This window comes from Drosophila busckii, chromosome 4 (genome assembly GCF_011750605.1).
Source record: "Drosophila busckii strain San Diego stock center, stock number 13000-0081.31 chromosome 4, ASM1175060v1, whole genome shotgun sequence".
NCBI classification, from domain to species: domain Eukaryota; kingdom Metazoa; phylum Arthropoda; class Insecta; order Diptera; family Drosophilidae; genus Drosophila; species Drosophila busckii.
The window spans coordinates 971845-994199 of record NC_046609.1 but is presented as its reverse complement, the minus strand read 5'-3'; the positions used below and the strand labels follow the sequence as shown (position 1 = coordinate 994199).

Below are 22355 nucleotides of genomic sequence, written 5' to 3'. Positions count from 1 at the left end.
ATTAAGTATTTCAAAGTTTTCAAAAAACTTGCATAGTTTTTGGTTAAGTTTTCCATTAATGGACATTTTGGTTCATTATGTTTCTTACTTCTTTTGTTTTAAGTAAGCCGCTCGGTTTCTTACATATTTGATGATTTTTATCGATATATATTTTTTAAGCATTGCAAGTGCCTAGCTTGTCAGATTGCTAAAGCAAATAAAATAAATGCAAAAGAAATACTTACATATATATGTATGTATATGTTTGTAATAAAAGATGTATAAATAACAACTTTGTGCTTTGATATACGCTGAAAGTATTTAAACTGCGCAAAGTGGCGTCAGCATAATTGCAGGCACTAGACAAGGAAAATATCTGATGTTTCCGACTTTGTGCACGCACTACCAGTGGGTGATGCAGCTGAAGCTAATGAATTGGCTCTGGTTGCTGCAAGCGGAGAGCGCAAATCTTGGTTTAGGGATGCAGCGCTCTGTCCTCCATCGTAGTAATAAGACGAGTCTGCAATGTAATGGTTTGACACTTAAGGGCTTTACAATTATAAAATTATTTAAGTACACGTACTTATTAAGCCGCTACTAGTTCCGTAACTGTAGGATCCATAGGCACTACCATATTGCGTATAGGCAGGAGTATAAGCGTAGTCCGTTGTAGGCACCACCGACCCGCACGCTACAAAATTTTAAAATAGTGCGAACAACAAACGTTAAAAACTGTTTATTAAGCTAAGCTAATTTAATGAAAAAAAAACCTTGAATATAGCAAAGTTTAGTGTGAGATGTATAATTTATAGTTTAGTTATACAGTACACTCTTAATAATATTCAATAAATGTGTCTGTTAAAATTGGTTAAAAAAGAAATTTTTACTAAACTGCAGTAGCCACCACCATTTGTGCAATATTTTGACCGAAGCATCGGAGCTAGCAGGTGTGCAATAATAGTTGAGGAAGCAACTTGCCTGCGGAGTAATGGCTAAAACTAGGAAGCATTGTTGGTGTAGAATATATAGAGCCACTAGTACTGGCAATTGCATCAACATTGAGTCTTTCATCGACCGTCGATGGGTTGGCATTAACATTAGACTGTAAGAGTATTAAAGATGAGGTATTTCCATTTCCGTTCTCTGAAAGCTGTTCCTGTTCTTGAATTTGCTCCGTCACTAGTTGAGCCATGGGTACATTATGGTTTAAGTGGTTGTTAATAGTTCGTTGGTGCTTGTTTATATCATTGCGGTGACACTTGTTGTTATCGTTTTCGTCCCTGATGAACTTTTCTGCTGGGTTTTTCACAGATTCATTGTTTTGCATTACTTTTGTAGTTTTACAATTCCTTGGGTCTTCATTCTCTCTTAACACAGTTCCGGCGGTATCCAAACTTGTTATCGTGGAGTAATTACCATTTTCAATGGTGATTGCTAATTTAAATTATTAATTATATGTATTTTATTTTAATTATATAAGAACATTTTCTCAAGACTTGCATTCCGAATTTTTAGTGCTCCTAAACTATATTTAAATTAAATCAAGTATATGTACATTTTATAAATTTAAGATTTCTCAAACATTTCCCTTATATGTAATACAAGTATTTTACTCTTACTTAAAGTATTGACATTTAAGGTACTTACATACACAAGCATACATATATGACGTTTGTTTATCAATACACATAATACAATATACATATATACTGTAAAAATGATTGCTGTGGGCTGGGCCTCAGATAACGAGTTGTTAAATCAATTAACAAAATTGAAATACAAATCATGTAAACATTCTAAAGAAAATAATTTGAAAGCATTTTTGGTAACATTATAATTGTTGCCAACAGAGTTAATTACATCTAAAAAATTAAAATAATGCATAATAAATAAATAAAATAATCTAATCAACCTGAGATTTATACATAGACAATACTAAATGCAACAACATTAAGTAGCGCTAAATCTTAATTTTTATACACTTTGACATTTTTGTAAAAAATGGAAAAAGGGTATTATGTGATTGCTCAAATGTATGTAACAGGGAGATGGAGGCGTGGCAGACACCATAAAGTATATATATTCTTGATTAGCTCAAACTGAGTCGATATAGCCCATGTCCGTCTTGTCCGTCCGTCGTCCATCTGTATGAATGCTGTTCTCAAGCAACTATAGAAGAGCTATGAGCAACCAATTTGGTAATGTAGGTGACTTCTAAATCCAGGACACTAACGTGCTTTAATTTTTATTTTTTTTTTATTTCTCCCCCCTCCCCCGCAAATCGAAAAAAACGATAAAATAAGGCAGTACAAAAATCTTTAAACATCTAAATACAAATGTAAATTTCAGAACGATCGGATAAAATTGAATTAGGATTTATTTACATTTCAATATAGACAGCGGGGTGCACGTGCTGACGTGCCATACAAACGTAGCTGCCGACGCAGCGGCGGCATCGTTGCTGACGCTACAGCGAACAGCTGTGACGCGTCCGCAGTTTTGTGTGTATCTTCAGTGAGATAGCTAAGCCGATCACGAGTTTACTAGATGTAAATCATGAACTTGACATTATTAGACATAAAATGCGTAAAACTACAGCTATGCTTGTTATTCATAGGTTTCTGCTGAAAGATCTTTGTATATTAAGTCGATTTTCCATAATTAATGAATGATATTGATGTTCAATTGAAACTAATGTATTATATTCTTATTTATTTAAACTTATCTCCTAAAATAAAAACAAGCACGCTATAGAGTTTGGCGCCTCATACCCTTTGAATTGGGCATCGCCGCAAAAATAAGCATAAACTCACAAACACATCCAAACATAAAATCTAACGCGTCACAGCACGGTAATAAACATTTTTTAACAACCCAAAAAATAAGATATAAATGGAGCCGTTTTCGTTCTTCGGACTTTAATTAGCGTGTAGATCTTAAGGACTACAAAAGACTTTGAATATAGACATACCCTAGTATATTACTAATATTCAATATACGCTCAATAAACTTTAAAAATAATAATGTCAATAAATAACACGCACCCAAAAGAACTTCTATTAATATTCAAAGCAAAAAATTAATTTTTTCCACAGCATTCACTCTTAGTTTGGCTTTCTAAAGCCACTTTTATAACACACTGTTTCATGTCTGGAATATCAACTGAAACAAAACTGACTAAGATTTTTGTTTAGACCCATAGTTTCTTGATGAGATATTCTTAGAATTCTTTCTAGTTTCCGAATTTGGTGGACGATTCTTGAGCAAAAAAATCGACGCGACCTAAACCATTTATATATATATACATATACATATATACTTTACATAATTGCCGTATTTGGTAGAATTAGCTTCGCTCTTACAAACTGCAAGTCCGATGCTCAATAAGTGCACCGTAGAGTCATATCTCATAGAGTCATATCCATAACACATCAGTAGATGCTAATGCTTGAAAAGCAAATTTAAAATTTTAGCGTTTGTTGTTTTTCATTGACTATGATAGGTTTAAGGACTTACTCCCATAGTTCCAAGCTAAGTTTTACTGTAAGAGCATTTGTTGAAAGTCTAAATGTATAATTGTAACCTAAGCTCTTGGTTTAATACTTTTGATGGAACTTCATTTCACCACTAATTTAAAATACCGACACCTCCCAAGAAAAAGTGAAGATTATAATATCGCGAGTCTAATTATTTCTTACCTGTATAAAAAGGTGAAAGGGCTTGTTCCTGCATATTTCCATTAAATTTAATTTCTTGCAAGTTTATAGGCACAAGGGGAGTGAGCGAACTATTGCCTACAAATTTTGATAGCAAACATATGTAAAATAAAAAAAGAAGAAAAACACAAATATAAAATTAAAAACAAAACAAAAATTGTAATAAATATTAAACACAAATATTCAAAGTAGATGAGTTATGCTATTATCATTTGAAATTAAAAATAAGAGGCCATTCAGTTTAAGCTTACTTTTTTAAGGACAATATTAGCTTCAGCAAATTAGATATTTTGCAAAGCCAACAAGATTCAATATTCTTTTGTCAGATATACAACACTTGGAAACTGAGAATAGAAGATTCTAGTAATTTATTACAACTATAACCTTTTTTTCTATATTTTTTAAATAATAAGTTATGGAATCAGAAAAAAGATAATATACCAATAAATATAAAAAATGGATTTAATTTGAAAACTAGGCTAAGCGAAAAAAAAAATAAAGAGATTAAGAAAGATATATGCTAACTTTTGTTTTTATGATTCAGTATTTTATCTAGGACCCAATCTATATATAACTATAACACATCTACTTCTTACAAAATGTAAGAAAAAACTTGCTCTTTGTAGTAATTTAAATCACTGTTTATGTATATAAACGAACCAACTAACCGATTGGTGGGCCAATTGGTGACGTGTATAGTGTGCTCTGACCTTGCGATATTGTGGCAATGCTATCGTACACCATAGATGAATCGTTACCAGCCGTTCCTCCGACGTTTCCACATGAAATAGTGCTTGACGGAAATACATTCGGGGTCTCATAATAAGCCGCTGAGCCACTTCCATTGGCTGCTGTCAGGCTTCCTAGCTCTGATAGAAGCTTGTTTTCATCTTTGATGCACCATTTTCCAGACCAAATCTACAATTAATACAAACAAATTAATACAACAAATAATCATTTTGACTGGGGGTTTGTTTTCAACTAGGGAAAATATTCGAATTTCAGTTTTCAAACGGTTCTTATATTTCTTTTTTGCAGCCCTGGGAATATGATAAGTTACATTATATGTGGTGAAGTTAGATTTGGAGTTTTTTACTCGCATCTTTGCCAAATAAAAACGCTTCTGGTAATTCAAGATATTGTGTATAAAAATTGGACGATTTTTGATACCATCAAAAAGTAGAAACAGACTCTTAAATCTAAAATAAAAATTTAGGACAACTTATTACCTTCTGGCAGGTTTTACTTTAACCTTAATCGTTGATCGCTTTTGCGATTCATGCCTAAGCAAGCTGAGGCATTTTATAAAGTTTTTTTGAATAGAAAAAAAATACAATATCTGATGTCGAAAAAAAGAAATATATGTAAACTAGTGTTCATTAGCTACAATGCTTTCAAAAATGAATAAATAAAAAAAGAATATAAAGTTATTTTTTGCAGAATATTAATAACATAACATAACATAACTTTTTATTTTCAAATGGGAGCTGAAAATTTAACTGCGAAATCATTACTGAATTTTATAAATATGCTTATAAGAGTTTAATTACATTTGGATATGTTTGATCCGCACCATAGCCCAGCCGATGTCGTTTAGCTTCATCTTCTGAGTGCATATTGACATCACGATTTTCGTCTGGAACACAATCAAATGGGTGACATTTAGATTATTAGTATTTTTTACATATTTAACTTGTGAGTACGAAGTTTTTAGTAATATAAATATTTTGAGTCTGTTTTTCATTCAGTTGCTTAAATTTTGTCAACCCTCTAACTGCGCTTTGTATTCAATTACGACTGTTATAATTCGGTCGGAGTCATTTTTCTACCCAAATGGGTAGTTGTGGCACGTGTCATTTAAGTGCACTTAAAGATTAAGAACTGCCTTTACTTCTGTATTCAAAAAGCAGATGTAAATAAAAAGATATTTATGTCAAAGATAGGCTTATAAAGCAAAAAGTTGGCAGGTGAGTTTAATGGTTGAATAAATGCAAGTAATGGGCCGAATAATATAATTAATGAAAATGAAATATTTAATGCATTACTATGTCTTTACTAAATTGCTTCAATACCCAGCAACATGAAATCAATATTTAAGTATATATATTCTCTTGATCAGATTTGATAAGGCCCTGTACGACTGCGTGTCTGTCTGTATAAGAGCAAGAGCTCAAAACATCGGTAAGTTATACAACTATACAAACTCAACTCAGCTCGTCATCCTGATCAAGAATATATATAGTGACTGCCCTGCCTTCTTCTGCCTGTTACTTAAAAATCTCAGTTGACTAACTTTTTAGTCCCTCTGTAAATTGTTTATGTACCGGGTCTAAATATAGTAATTTATTATAAATAAAAATATAACAGGTTTTAAAATACCAAACGGACAGATTATACACAGATGTACAAGATGAGAGATAAAAACATAATAAAGGGTGTAGCTTTAAGTTCACGCCCAGTTTGCAACCCCGAATATTTGATTCTACGCAAAGGACATTTTGACCAAATCTCGTTACGCCTGGTAAGTCGTCAATCGAAATGATTTGAACAAATTTGCCACAAATTCAAGCCTAAGTAAAACATACACTTTTGGGACATCATTATTCCAAAGGGACTCTAAAAGCAATCTGTGGAAAACGGCACTGCGAAACAAAAGACTGAAGTCAGGTTCTATCATGATTGTGCATGGACGCATTGCTCTTTTGCACTGCTGGTAAGAATAAATGCCACCCTAACTTGAAGCCATGTATGGATCGGACAACATTGCTTATATTCGTTCAATTGTGTAAAAATATCATATGTATTTGGTATTTCGCAAGCCATGCCATTCTCCATTGTTGATAGACGGACTTATTGAAAATGGCAAGTATGATAAGGTGTTATTAAGACATCGTAAGTGAAATAAAACACTCAGCTTTATAATTTTTACTCTGAACTATAAACCACCCCTATGAAAAGATGTTGCAGATGATGACTACCCATCATCATGACTAATTAAGATTTTATCTGCTTTTACAAGCTTCTGGGGCTTGAACCCTAAGCACATGTTGCGGCATCGCTGCTGCGGTTGGATCATGACCATAATCTGGCCACGCAGTGGTACGCAGCATTTTATTTAACTATCCGCACGCCCTTTCACAGATTCACTGATATGCAAATCACCTAATTTTTTATGTAAATGTACATATACATGACTATGTTTTGCAATTGAAATGATTTAAGCACCGAAACAATCGTTATATTAAAACCTGGAGTTAATCTGAGTTAGTTTAAAGGTGTACAAGTTGGTTGCGTCCAACTATAGGTGCACCCTGGTTTATATACACTATAAAATTTAGATAATTAATGATTCTTACCGTGGACTTCAGATCGTTTGCGTTTGCAACTCGACTCCGATATGTGGTTGCTATTATGTCCATTATTATTGTGAATTTGATGGTTATGTTGTAGACCTAAAATGCCATTTATGCTATAACCGGAAGCAGCCGGCCGCTGTTCTGTAATCTGCTGATTCGTAGAGTTGGTGGAATTATCATTTGCATTATTATTATGTTGCCCGATTCCATCACCACCTACGCTATTAGCAACAGTTGGACCCAATTCTTGGGGAGTGTTTGGAGTTAGCACTATAACTGATGCTGATGTATTGGTATTATTAGTGTTGGTGGTGCTGTTGGCATTGTCTCCAGTGCTTGGTGTTATTTGATCATGTCCAGCTCCCACACCTGAGCTACTGTCAAGGCTCTCAGAAGCATTTGGACCGCTACTTAAGTTTTGAGTCATCTGATGTTGCTGCTGATGATGATGATGCACATGTTTTGCTTTTTCTGCTGCTTTATTACGCACAATACTGAAAAATAAATAGTATGAAACGATTAAATACAATAATAAATCAAAAATACTGCAAAAATAACTAACATGGACGGTAGTCCATTGATTAGTAAACAATCATGTAGTTTTCAACTTTTCAAGAAAATTAGTATTTTTTAGTAGAGCATTGCATTTAATAATGCACCCCAAAACGGCTGCCAAACCGAAACGATAAGTGCAGCATTTATTTAAAAAATGAAGAAAATGAAATTGTATTAGGAAAGAAGATTGTACAATGTACATATACAAATTGAGGAGTGTCTAACATTTTAGCCAATTGTTGGCCAGCTGTATTGCCAGGCGAATGGTTGCGATGAACGTAAACAAGTACATATATGTTTTTTTTTATTATTTTTAATAAATTTAATTCTATAAAGTAAATGTACGGAGCTTTTATTTTGAGTGAAAAAAGGGTATTGAATAAATTGGCAACAACGATTTAGCTAATTTTTGTTGGTTATGGCAAAAAAGACAAGTTCGTAAGCTACAAATTTTAAAGTTAAAAATGGCAAAAGGGTATCATGAAGTTGTGCAAATGTAAAGTAACAGGGAGAAGAGGCGTGGCGACCCAATAAGTATATATATCTTGATCAGCTCGACGAGCTGAGTCGATTATAGCCGATGGTCCGCTTTTCCGTGCTGTATGATGTGGTGTTTCTCAGAAACTATAAGAGCTAGAGCAACCAAATTTGGTATGTAGGTGCTCCTATATCCAGGACACTACGCTTTTATTTTATTTTTTTTTATTTCCTAACCCCTCACCCGCAAATCGCGCCCAACTTTAATTTGTCCACTTGTTTTTAGATACTGTTTGCCTCGAGTAACATTGATTATAAAATGAAATGAGTATTCTATGAAATTAGAATATGTTTAATGTATGTACATTGTATTCGGTGACAACATAAACTTAGTGCTTTACCTACGATAGAGTAATTTCTCTTTTTATGTAATACATTTATGTGTGCAGTTAATCTATCTGTATTTAAAACCCTTAAAAACACTTAAACTAACGTAAATTACGGCTTCAAAATTTTAAATTAAGATTGTTTTAGAAGGGGGTAGATTGGACAAATAACTCAGGCGGAATCAAATCAAATTATTTCTAAAAGGACAATCGCATTGGGCTGATGCTCAGTCAGTCTGACAGCAGAGTGGTAAGTATCATGCTAAGAACAGTAAGGGTGTTGTAGTTGGGCAGTGAGCACAATTGAGACATATGTTTGGGATGCGCGGTGTTACTGCTCGTTTCTTTTTTTTTTTTTTTTTTGATTTGTTTATTTGACACTGTACAGCAAAGAGGGTAGCCTCACGATTGGCTTAGGTTGAGTGCTATGAAAGTCACTTCATAAGTGTTTTTCTCTTGGGACTTTAACGTGCCGTCGGGGATTGCGCCACTTGTTGGCCAAATCCGAGCTCACATGGTAAAATTTACACACACAATAAATAAATGTATATGTACATATACACTTGAAAATATGTGATTAAATTTTCGCCCTAAAATCATCCGACTGGCAGTGAACCTTTCATATTGTTCAATTGTCGCATTATAGACTAGGTTATTGGTGATTATCCCTTAAATTACTTGTCGCATTCGACCGCATTATGTTCTGTATGAAGCTGACGCTTTGCATATTCGTCATCGTAACTCGAAGCGAATTGATTCTGAATGGAAGCACGTGCGGCGTGCGGTCGCAGCATCGAAAATCCGCAATATTAATGGAAACTTGAACTTAGTATTGGGTTGACCAGTCGTTAACAAGTGCAAAGCATTTTTTATTAATGTAAAAATCGTCAGCAACTAATTTTATTTTGCATATCGACTAAATAATCCGAGATATTGAGCTTACCACTTATACTACTCATATTAGGTAAGTCCCTAAACATAAAGCTTAAATCAAGACAGTTGCCTGCTGGCAATGATAAATAAAATAAATTATGGTCAAAGAGGAAGTGCGCACATTATAACGCTATACCGTTGGTGACAACGATGATGACGATTGAGTATGATGGTAATGGAAAGCGTCGCCCCGGAACATCAGAAGGAAGCTGGCTTTTGTGGTGGTCGTGTGTCAAGCATTGTGCCGCAATTATGAACGCTAAAAACTACTTAGATATTTTTATTAGCCCTGAGTTTGGCATGACTGCCACAACCACCCATCGACAATGGGGATCTCAACGGAAACGGATTCGGATGCGAGTTCGGATGTGAGTTGCATGCCAGCAACAAACATGGCAACACTCAACTTAGAGAGCATATCACATGTATTATGTGTTATGTACTTGCTTACCGATTTATTGATGATACACTTGGTACATTATCCTGCGAGCATATACCTTCCGCCAACAACCGATCCCGTATCTCCCATGCAAACATAGTAGGGTTCTCGCGTTTATAATTCGCTATTGCATCAACCACCGGTGGCGTTGCCACTTTGGGCTTTGAGCCGCCAATTACTCCAGCCTTAAAGCTACCAGTCTCATAATATCTGCAAGAAACAAAAGAGTTCAATAAATTAACATATAATTGTAAACTGATATTTTGTTGATCAACAAGATAAATTGAGTCGATTAAACTATGTCTGTCTGTCCGTTTGTCTGTAAAAGAGACCCAAATATATACTCTTATGCCCCGGCAGATGGAGTTGGTTTTAAAGATCTCAAATTCCTCCTCCTTCCTAAATCAAAAGAAAAGAAGTTAAGTACAGATTGCCGCATTAATATTAATATTACAACTCGCAGTGGGTAAGCATCGGTGCTGAATCACAACTTGTTACGGTGATATCGTTTAACGCTAGGTTGAGTTGTAGGACAACGTTCTATAACCTGATAAGTGTGTTTGTGAATCTGTTTATGTGTTGCAGTTCTCTATATTTATTAAATCATTATAATAGAGTCCCGTGAACTTGACTTTTCTCTTTTACTTTTAAGCCATTTATGACAGTAATTTTCTGAAATAATAGATAATATTTTGTCAATCGAAAAACTTTCTACTTGATTAATGTATCCACTTGAAAACGAAACCAACAATTTTACCATTTCAATTAAAAACAATTTAAATGTCAGCTATCATTGAGAGTTGAGTGTGCAATTGCAAGCATCAACCCAACGGACAAGGTCAGGACACATGCTGCACTTAGATTTATTGCCCTATTTAAAATGAATTCATTGGCTTCAGGTTACCTAACTCCGTAATGAATACGCAGACCACTGTTAAAATATAAATACATATATGTGTTTGTATAACGAAATGATAATATCGAGAAATACATTAGCCAAGGAAATAGTTCTACAAAGAAAACTTGGGTTAGTGCAATTTTTGTTTTATCGAAATAAAATTATATGATGCTCCCATGCTCCCAAATTATTGATTTATTGTTAAAATAAATGTAAAAAAATAATCATTAGAAAAAACAAATTATGATTAAATGTGCATCCTGTATAACGAATCACAAGCATTGCCCTTCATATAGAAGAAGACTAATTTGGCCATGATAGCTGTTTAGTTTATTAAAATGAATAATATTATTACCTTGATAAAATTTTGGAAACACATCCGTGGCTTACTCGTAGTTGCCGTGATATGTCGCACGGACGAACACCATTGTGCGCCAGCTCCACAATACGCTGCCGTACAACGTCTGGTAAGGGTCGACCATTTACGAATACGCCACCCAATTGATTAACTCCACCATGACCTGTATTGAAATCAATTCTATTTATTAATGTGATCAAATTATTTCCGGAAATAATTAGATTATATCCAAAAAAATAGGCAATAATATAATACATTTTGCAACAATATAAATACATTTTGCAACAAAAATCACTAGTTTATAATATTTGAGATCTAAAATATCTCTTGACATGCGTCCATTTTTGTATGTTTATGAAATAGCGCTTTTGTATCTCATAAATAGAAAGAGAAGAAGGCGTGCTGGACAAATCTAAAATTCAATAACTGTACGATTAAAAAAATTCTACAAGTTTCGATAAAATAATATAATGCAAAAGCTTAGTATAAATATAAAAGACAACTGTTTGAAAAGATCGCCTTTTTAAGCTGATATAAATAGAATGACAGCTTTGCAGGAGACATGTTAGCACAATGAAAGCCAAGCTGATATGCACCAATGATCAAAAAAAGAAACCGCAATTTCACATTATATAGAATTTTATCCTAATTACAAACATATTTGAGAGCGAAATCGTTTACACTTCATTTACTTTTTTGCACTTGTTTATTGTCTGAAATAATCTGACAAATATCCCATAAGTTCGTAACTCATTCATATACATTATGATGAGCAATGCAATGTCACCCTTAAAAATTATAAAAAATTTCGTTAAGTACTTGTAGCAGTCATTTCACATTATTATAATATATATTATATATATATATTATTATACTTATGTATAAGCCAAATGGAGATGTAGCGTTTTCGTTATGAATCACAAAATATATTGCATACTGGACATATCGGGCACGACTTAACAACCACCACAATCTTTTTGATTCTAAACTCTCCAATTCGAATAAGAGGTCACAGAAAACACCACCTGTCGGATCTATTTACTCAGATATGCTTGTTCAATGACAACATATAATTGGAAGAAAACTACATAGTTTTCAAAGTTCCCAATAAAATACAGTTATGTCTAAATCAAAGAAAAAACTATTACTGCCACATAAAAGTTATGAGATCCAAGTTTTCTATACTGTGTTATAGGCAAGACCACAATGATCTCTCCCGACAAGATAATTGCCCGATTAAACTCGAAATAAAATGGCCCATTCCCCAAACAAAATGCATCGGAACATTTTTGCACAAAAGCATATTTAAGCAATCAATAATTGCATAAGACTTAGAAAAAGTAGGGACATTAAATTTGAAGACAGAAATTCGAAAACGTATGAATGGTAAATAGCCAAACAGCAAACGCGATTGTCATTTAATGAAGTATCTATTCACTTTCAGAAATGTGCACAGATTTGTGACATGATATTATTTATTTGTTTCACTTTTTTCAATTTCTGCGCTTGCTCCTTTGTGATTGCTGACCCTCGTTCAATAGTATTCTATTGTTATAGTTATTTTCTGTTTTCTCATTCTGTCAGTTGGTATTGTTATTAAATTTATTTGAATTACCGCCGGACGACCAGCGTGCACTCAAAAATTTTGCAACACCTTTATATCTCAGTAAATGATGTAAAGTTGCAGTTGTTGTGTACACACAATGTATACTATATGTCCTTTGCAAGGCCAACATAGGATTTATCAAAGGTCAGCCACTTTAGAGATTCTTATTTTCTATTTAATTTTTAAATATTTTTAGTTAGTTTTCTGGTAATTTTTAAGTAACGAAAGTTAAATTCCGAAAATGCAATTGTAGTTAACATAACTTTCTTTTAAACACAAATTGAAAATATATTATGTGACACAAACAAAAAGAACACCACACCTAAGCTTTTTTAAAGAAATATCTGTATGATCATTTACATGTGTAATACTCCATCATGTTTTGGTTGTAACGATACGCTGTCGAGAGATCCATGGTGAAAATGCAAAAATTGATCGGCTGTAGTTTTACTTGAATGCTTTATTCTTGTTATATTTCAATTATATATTGATAGTTATACGCGTTTAATGATTTCATAATACGAATGCAAAATAAATGCTTATAATTTCACATAGGTATACAACACTTAGAGAACATTTGATTAAGTTAGTGCAATATAGGCAACGGTATTGAAATTGGTTTACATTTATTCCGAACGAAGGTTAAATGTAAAATCCTAAAAAGATGTCACCGCAACCGCAAACCGTAAATGTAACCGATACCAGAATTAACATAAGCATCAAACTCATACAGATTTCACTTCACGTTCCGCGATTCCGTGTACTGGCAAGACTCTTAGGTTTGGTGTGTGTCGGTCTCTAGTCCGATTCATGGCAATTCGTGTACAAACGCGAGCCGAGGCAGTCCTGTATTCTGTTCTTTTCTTATTTTGCAATCATTCTTTTAACTTTTAAAAATTTTATGGTTGTCGTCGTAGCCGTTGTTTCACTTATTTAAAATTTGGTTTTTTCTCGGTTTTCTGTGCCGTGAAATATTTCTAGTCATTTTTTCCGGACTGTTTACTGTCGCTGCATAGTCCTGCGCACATCTTACTCCTTATCTCAACTATGTGCGAGTGCTAACAGTGCGTTTGTGTGTGTGTGAATGCGACTACCGTCGCTACTGTCACTGAAATTTGTATATTGCGCGTGTCCTTGGTCCTTGTTTCACCACCGCACCACACCGCTTGTGCACATCGGCCTGAGCACACTTCACGACTGCCCGACTTCGACTTATATTTGCGAGCCAATGAAGGCGAACCAAAACCGAGAGACGAGACGGCATCTGTAGAGAGATTCGCTTTCTTTTTTGGTACTGGGTATTAGTGTTGACTCTGAACGCTAGCTGTTAATAAATGAAGGTGAAGGTGTATTGGGCTGGTGATTGTGATTTCGGTTTGTTGGTCACGGATACATTTACCCTGTTGTTAATGATAAAACCCACAACTTATGGCCGCACAGAAACGGTAGCAAACGGTAGATTCAATGTTATGTAAATTCATATTGTCGTGAGATAAGTTGCTCAAAACAAAAATTACATTTCAAAATATGTAATAATAATTAATCAAAAATGAATGATAAAATCGTGACATATCTTAGAAACATACCGCACGCGCACGCAATATCACATCTCTAAAATGGGATGCAACAATCTGTCTATGATAATACTTCCGCCAATCAGCATCAAGACTAAGATGTGCCAAGCACCAATCACAGCGGCTGCTTTCATTTCTCGTTTCGAGCACTTAAGTGTTTGTATCTAGCTATCTCAGTCTCTCTAGCATACGCTCCCTTCTCACTCGCACAATTACCGGGGCGGGGCGACCCCATTTCCCCGCCACAGTTCGACCGTTTGTATGTATTTTCTGTATCTAACTGTTGTTCACTCACGCCGTATTTTTTTATCTGTATTGTTTGTGTGAATCTGCTAAAGTTTTATTTTTATTTTTTTTTTATATTATATGTATTATATGACGATGACAACAGCATGTGCCGCCTGTATAAATACAAAGTAATTATGTTAGCGGCAAAAATATTAGTAAGTATTAAATACAATGCATATGCATTTCATATTAGGGCGTAAAAATTAAATTAGATCACTTTGTTATCGTAATATTTAATGGCACATATGTATGTGTTGAGGTATATTCGTCTTCATACGTCTATAAATATACATACATACATGTATTTGCAGTCGTTTTTGGTAAGTGAAAAACTTGTCAAAAAAAATAATAGTTAACTTGAATTTGAAAGTGAATAATTACGCATTCTCTGTTTTTACGTACACTATATTCATGGGTAGTGAGGGATGAGAATGAGAATTTTCTGCTAAATTATAATAAGAAGTTGTACAAGTTTTAAAATTGTAAAAGCAAAAACCAATTCCCGTGAATACTCTTATATATTTTTATATATAATATTAGTTGATTAATATAACAGTTTAAAAAAGGACCTATGTCCTGTTTATGCTTTGTAACACCTTCACAAACTTTTGTATTATAAAGATCAAATTATTTGATATTTATCTTTGCCACCACAAATATCATATTTATATTCGGTGTAATAATTTCGAATGGAAGAAGCAAAACAAGTATTCAAAATAAATAGTGCGAATAATACATATAAAGTTCAAAGAGTATGTACTCTCATTGCTAACGTACAAATCAAGTCAAGCACAAGTATTATGAAATAATCAACAAAGCGACAGTATTAACAATAATAATTAAAATAATTCCCTAAGGATTATGCTCGACAAGTCAAAACATAAGTTGGAAATGATTTGTCAAATTATAATTTACGATAAAGCGACCCACTCTTAAAAAGACAATTTCTTCGGCGTTGTGACATTTTTAATAACAGCTGAATATACATTGGGGAATAAGAAATTAATAATGTGAAAGAGAAAAGGTCACAGCTCGTGTGGCATTTATAATAACATCTGGGTAACTACTATCCAATAGCTTTAATAAAATGTGGGTTTAGTTCCAGATAAAAAAAATAATTATAAACAGGACCCACCACGAAAATTATTTTTTTTTTTTGTTAACTTAATTTTGAAACTCACTCGCAACTAAAGTTGGACGCAGTGTAAATATTTTGTAAACTGAAAACAGAATTAAATTCTTGTAAACGTGCAAACATATGTACAGCAGTTTTGCCGTTTAATAGTTCTTAAACCTATTTTAATTTACTCAGATCTCAGCAAGTTGGAAATAAGCTTATAATAACAGTTTCTTTGTGAAAGAAAAATAAAAAACAAAAAATATGCATTTGCTTAATTTTTTTTAAATAAAATTAAAAGAAAACTGAAATGATTTTTTTTAGAGCAAATTTTTGATAGCTTTAACATTCACATTTTCAAAGTTACACCAATATGGTATTACAAATGCCTAAAAACAAAAAAAAATTCTAAGCACATCTAACATTATGCATGCTGCCAAGCTTAAGATAAGTATGTACGTACATATAGTATACATATATCATCTTCTACTTTTAGCTTTAGTGGAAACAATTTGTTCCAAAACGAAAAATTTCATGGAATTTAATTCTTTTCTGAAAATATTTTTATTTGTAATTATTTTATTTTTGTTAATTATCTTATCTTATTATTTTCTTTAGGCTTATCCTTCCTATTCATGTGAACTTGGAACAATACGGATATACAAGTACAACTGCCAACGCTTATTATATGTCGTAGTATGTTGATGCAGTAGAGACACTAGTAAATTATGGAAAATATTTAAAAATGATGAATGTGATTAATTCGCTTAATGCTCATACGCTTATTGCTAAAACAATAACGTGGTATGACTTGTTACAACTGCTAATTATAACTATTTCTATCAATTAAAAAAATTTTTAAATATTACACAGTGTTAATTTTGGATATCTATGAATTTTAATTTTTCCGGTTTATTTCTACTTAAGAATGGCAGTGCGGTTTAATTTCATACGTATTTAATGCACATCGTCATGAATTAAGTGACCAGTAGGGTCTGGCCGCTTGATTGGCAACTAGGGGTTAAGGCCTACAATATCCGCAATTCATAAACAACGGATACAGATTTCTTTTCACAGGCGAAGTTTGCAATGGCCAGCTACAATTTCAATTCATGCAAACAAACAGAGAATCGAGAAGGCTGAACTAACTCTTATACAGATCAACAGAGGAGAAACTAAAAACGCTTTTGTGGTCTGACGATGTTGCGTTTTTTTCAATTAAGCAGGTTGATACTTGAGACTATTCCAACTAAAACCACAACCGATTGATCCGTCTGTCTTTATATAATACAAAGAACTTTACACATAAGTCCAGACAATTATTTGTCACACGGGAATATCAGTCACTTGGTTATGTTTTGCAAATTCATATTTAATATAGAATCAGTACACTGTAAAATTACAATTTATGTAAAAAGGAATAAGTTTATAACTTACCATCACCAGAAATGCTGCCTTGTGAACTATGCGAATCTTCTATAAAGAGAAAAATAATACATTTGATTTCACAAATGTTTTAAAATCTAATATTACCTGTTCCGTTCTGTGCATCAGTTAAAGCCGTCATCCATTCAACGGATCCATGTGACTGAGCTAGAAAATTATTTCCAGGACCCGCAGACGTTTCTTGTATTGTCGAGGTTGTAGTGCTACGGCCAATGCTGTTTGAATAATCATCAAACTTGTGTACTGTGTATGTAAAAATAGATTTAATAAGATTCAGCTGAATCAGTAAATACGATATATATACCAAGATTGCTTATGTAATAAAATTCACCTTTAAAATAAAAATGGATAGTCAAAAGTCAACGTTTATAAAACAAATGGCATCAGGAAAAATACTTGAAAAAATTGAAGCGTTCTTCTTAATTTTATGACATACATATGTGTGCATTAAATGCACATAACACATAAGTAACAAATGATAATAGGGTATAAATGTGCTTGCTCTTACCCAAGCGTAGAAGATGTTCATAGAAAATTACGTCTGCATATTTGAAACAATTTTTATTTAAAAATCCGTGACTAGAGTAAAGGAATTTGTTCATTTAATTCTTTCAGTCGTACACAACAAAAGACTGAAACTTTTTTAATAAAGCCTGTAGCTTTGCCTGCCTGCTCCAGGCAGTATGAACAACATCAGCCAAAATAACAACAACCAGCATATGTCTTACACTTGTTTCTTTCTTTACCGATTTAGCAAGAACCGAACACTGAAAACAAGTCGCGACTTTTGCCTATTGTTCTTCGACAAAATGTTGACCATCTTCCTCAAACCAAATGCTGGCTATGAAGCAAATTTGCTTATTCTCAAATGTATTTTTTGGTGGCTATTTTAATATGTTTAAATGTAAATGTGAAAAAATAGATTCCTTTGTTTGTGTCATTGTATCCTTTTCAGTATTCAAGACAACTACCATGTGCAAGCTGACATTTTTGCACATATCAAAGATTTTAAATATTTATACTAAGAAATTAGACACGATATGATTATCTACATATGTATGTTAGTAGAGGAACTAAATCGTACAGCTTACCTTTTAATTTTTCATCCAAATGTGTTGAAGCAGAACTGTAGACGAGACTGGCCGAATTTTGATGTTGATGCTGATTTGTGCTGATGCTAACGGAGAGATATTCTGCTGTCGACGAGTTTTGAATTGTGTGTAATGTTGGTGAGGCACCCATCTGCTGTGGTAATTGAAGCAAGTGAGGCTGATGTTGATGCTGATTTTGGGATGACTGGCTGCTGTGCAAGGACATGGCCTGGTTTTGCGTGTGCGATTGGTGGATGATATGATGCTGATGCTGGTGCACAAGAGCTGGGACCGGCGAGAGTGTCGTGGGCCCATGGCTAAGATGAGGCGACGTCTGCATTTCCATTATAAGCATATCATTAATATACCTGCAAAAATGCAATCGAGGCTATCAATATTATTTTGACCCGCAGCGACAGCCGCAGCTTGTGATATCCTCCAATCACCCAAACAGGGAACAATAGTACACTTGTAAAAAAGCTTAACTGTGCATCCATAGTTATCATTTTGTGAGTGTTAAGTTTTCCAAAGTCTATTTAATGCACAATAACTTCTGTCAAAAGCATCTTATACATTTATCTGATGAAAGTTTAAGTTTAATGATAGTTTAAAAATATATATACATAGCTTAATGTATGTATTATTAGCTAGCATTTGTTCTTCATAACTTTTTTTTAGTCAAATAATGTTTTGGAAATAGTTTCCCAGGTGATGCATGAAAAAGTGAATTATTTTTTATAAATCAACTTACTCGGAAACGGTATAAGTAAGAAGAATCTCACATAAGCGAATATTGTTCCTCATGACTAAATCTATCAGCTTGAAAAGTATTTAAAATAAATTTCAGGGGCTCTCTGTATAAATATGATATTATGAGTTTCTTATTTCATTAATGAACCAAAGAATTGTTTTTTTTTTTTCATGTGTATATGTTTTGGTCGCCTACTGGAAGTATTCATAATTATAGACAAGAAGTGGGTTACAGCCCATCCTCTTTCCCATTGACTTTGGCACGAGCTGTTCGAAACCTAGCGCGAAGAGTCAATGCCCAAACTAGTGCTTGCAGCGTGATCACGTAACTGCTTACAACAACGCTCCTGATGGTAGCTACCTGATGTTGTTGATGTTAAAGAACATGAAGCGAAAACAGCGAAGGTATTGTATAGCAAGACAAGTAAACCTAGATAATATATCCCTTGACTTGGGGGAATACTCAAAATTATTAGACGAATATTTTAGTTTTATTTTCTTTTGCAATATGACTTGCATTAAACTAAAATATTGTTTGGATTGTTAACGGCACTTATAATGGAACACTGTAAGTTTTCCTAAATTTGTATGAAATGCACTGTATGTTTTGCTTTGCTAACTTTGTATGTGTTACATTGTATAATTATTCGACGCAGCCAAAATTATATAGACCCAAAATTATTCGACTATAGAACCGCTACGAGAACGGAAAAAAAACAAAATAATTACAAAACATAGAGTAGAGTTTTTCTAAGGTAGCGCCTTATAGAAATTTTTTCGGATAGATTGAAAAATATTTCAATCATTTCAGATGATTTGAATAAAACAAGTAACTTTATAAGCCAGATAGAGTCTTTTAATATACCATAAGCTACCAATTTAATGTATTAACACTACAAACGAATTGTAATGCAGGAAAATGTTTTTTAATAAGGTTCCATAGTTTTGTGTTAGCGTTAAAATGCCCGTGGCTCTTTCGCGCTAATTTTAGAGCAACATTTTGTCATTTTATCCTACACTCACACATATGTATAACTATATGTATATTAAGCGCGCGCAGTCAATCACCTGTTGTTAATTGACCTTTTTAGGGGTTGTTACTGTTACCCGCCAAGTGAAAATACATAGACTCTCAATTCAACTTTGGTGCACAACAAGTGCAAGAGCATGGGACGAATGAGTTGCACATCTTTGACCTGGCTCCAGTCGTGCCATCTGTTTTTTATTTTTATTATTATTTATTTTTATGTTGACTTTTCCGTTGATGCTAGCAGACGCACTTTTCCTACCCTTAGCTATAAACTTATGTATACAAGAAAAGTGATAATATTTATGAATGGAAAAATTATATTTAAAACTTTTACCTTTGAAATGGATAATTTGAATTTAATTTATAAATGAATATATAATATATATAGTTTATGTACATATGCATGTATAGTACATATATATACATACATAAACATACAGCTTCAAATATATGACGGGAAAAACAACTTAATTTAAAAGGAACCCATAGTATTTAAACTTTATATCGGCACATTACTATGACGTCATATAACTCAACATAGACCTAGAGCAGGCTCGGGCAACAATCATGAACAATCACACCCACACAGACAGTCGGCCAGGGCTATGTCGAGCATGAGTTCAAGTATCTTCAAAATCTTCTCTTTTACTCACATTTAGGTCCCATGCGATGAGCTTTGAAAATAAAAGTGGGAAAATAAAAGTAAATTTTCACACACTCGATGTTAATAATGAGCATGGCGGCGTAGTTGGTATTAAATACTATTTATATACGAGACTCGCAAGTGAACTTTGTGAAAACGGAAAAAATAAGCTCAAGGTCAGTAGCGTGGGTAAATTTCCCACACAGCCTGTCTTCATGTCAATTAGAAAATAAAAGTATACAAAGAACAAGACATTTACTAAGTTTGCTATTTTCATTTTGACTTTTGCCTTGCATAATTCTATTTTAGGCTAACGAAAGCTTTAAAAATCGAATTTGCTTAATAAATACAGTCTTTGAGTATTTAAAAAAAAGGTGTTTTAACCAGCTTTGCTGTTAACTGTACTTACCCAAGATTCTTCAAAGTCAGTGAACGGAACTTTTGATTTCACTTGAACTTAATGTTTCATTATTTTTACTCTTAAAATTTCTAAAAATTTGCCCTAAAGAACTTGCGCGAATTATTTTTGGGCTCCTTTTCACAAATTCTACAATAATTTCATTTGATATTAGGATACAACTTTCAGTTTAACGGGAGCTCAGTAGTTGAATCATTTAGCAAAACTATTAACTTTCACGAAGTGCTATATTTTTTAGCCATCATACAAATATGTATTTTTTTTATATTAGCTAAGCGATCGCGTTAACAGGTCCCTAGCAAGGAGAATCGGTGGACCGTACTCTAAGAGTTCTCAGGCGAAACTGTTTCCCTGTTGAATGTAAATGCGAATAGTCGACGGAAGCAAGCGTCAAGCCCCGCTCACTCACTCAACTCTTGCTTCTTTTTTTTTAATATATACGAATAAACAAACATCGTATACATGAGCCAAGCTCAAAACCTGGCCTGGCCTGGTCTGAGTTGAGCTCAGTACAACTGCTGCTAGTCGCTTTACGGTTGGTCTATTCTGTTTCCACTCAAATGGGCTGGGAACTAATCGGGAGCGTTAGCGTTAGTATTGCTTGGACCCCTGTTGCACGAGGCCTACTGTTCAACTGACAAAAGAGAGGGAGAGAGACTTTTTGTACCTTACATGATCAACAACGCAAAGAGGGTGCGCGATTTTTTGTACTATGAGATACACATACATATGTATGTACATTTTGACGTATATTTGGGCCTAGTGTAGACACGCGTGTGGCTACTAACAACAGCTTATACAAAAAAAAAAACGATGATCATATTAAGCGTTGTATGTTTGTTGGCCTTTGGGTATGTACATTAACGTACACATATTATTCGATTATATACATTATATACATATGCATAAATCATGTATAAAACATATTCTTATATGTATGTACATATATATTTTTATTGCACTGCAAGATTCTACTTTTAAATCTAAGCATACTTACTGTAAAAGAAATTAAAAGGTTAGTACAAGTATAGTAACAAATTTTTCTAGAAGTTTTGAGTTTAATCATTTATTCAATATATAAACATAAAATATTTTTATAGATGTACATACATTTGTAATTTTACGTTTACGTTTCATCCATTTGTATGGTTATGCACGAAATCAGTCGCAGGTGGCATCACAGTTGGTTCGTAGAAGGCGCGTGCCAGCCAAATCAGCAGCTATCTTTGTAACTCATTGTGGCAGTGGACAGGGGGAACGGCTGATCACTGAACCGTCGTACAATTTAGTTTGTA

At 33.6% G+C, this 22355-nt stretch overlaps 1 protein-coding gene across 3 annotated transcripts; it reads right to left on the bottom strand.

Moving 5' to 3' along the window:
- Positions 1-246: 246 nt before the first annotated feature.
- LOC108607374 (uncharacterized protein DDB_G0283357) lies at positions 247-21118 on the bottom strand. Of its 3 annotated transcripts, XM_017998095.1 has the most exons (13): positions 21052-21118; positions 18220-18587; positions 17216-17371; positions 17120-17158; positions 11095-11260; positions 9854-10051; positions 7052-7545; positions 5246-5331; positions 4364-4613; positions 3678-3773; positions 958-1413; positions 563-670; positions 247-499 (listed from the first exon to the last, which is right to left on the bottom strand). In XM_017998095.1, the coding sequence occupies exons 2-13, from the start codon at positions 18572-18574 to the stop codon at positions 339-341; spliced, it is 2565 nt and encodes an 854-aa protein (XP_017853584.1). In that variant the 5' UTR covers positions 18575-18587; positions 21052-21118; the 3' UTR covers positions 247-338. The 3 variants fall into 3 exon arrangements, with proteins under 3 accessions (XP_017853584.1, XP_017853583.1, XP_017853582.1); XM_017998094.1 differs by lacking the exons at positions 18220-18587; positions 21052-21118 and having other exon boundaries at positions 4406-4613; positions 17216-17327; XM_017998093.1 differs by lacking the exons at positions 17120-17158; positions 17216-17371; positions 18220-18587; positions 21052-21118 and adding an exon at positions 13064-13136.
- Positions 21119-22355: the final 1237 nt, after the last annotated feature.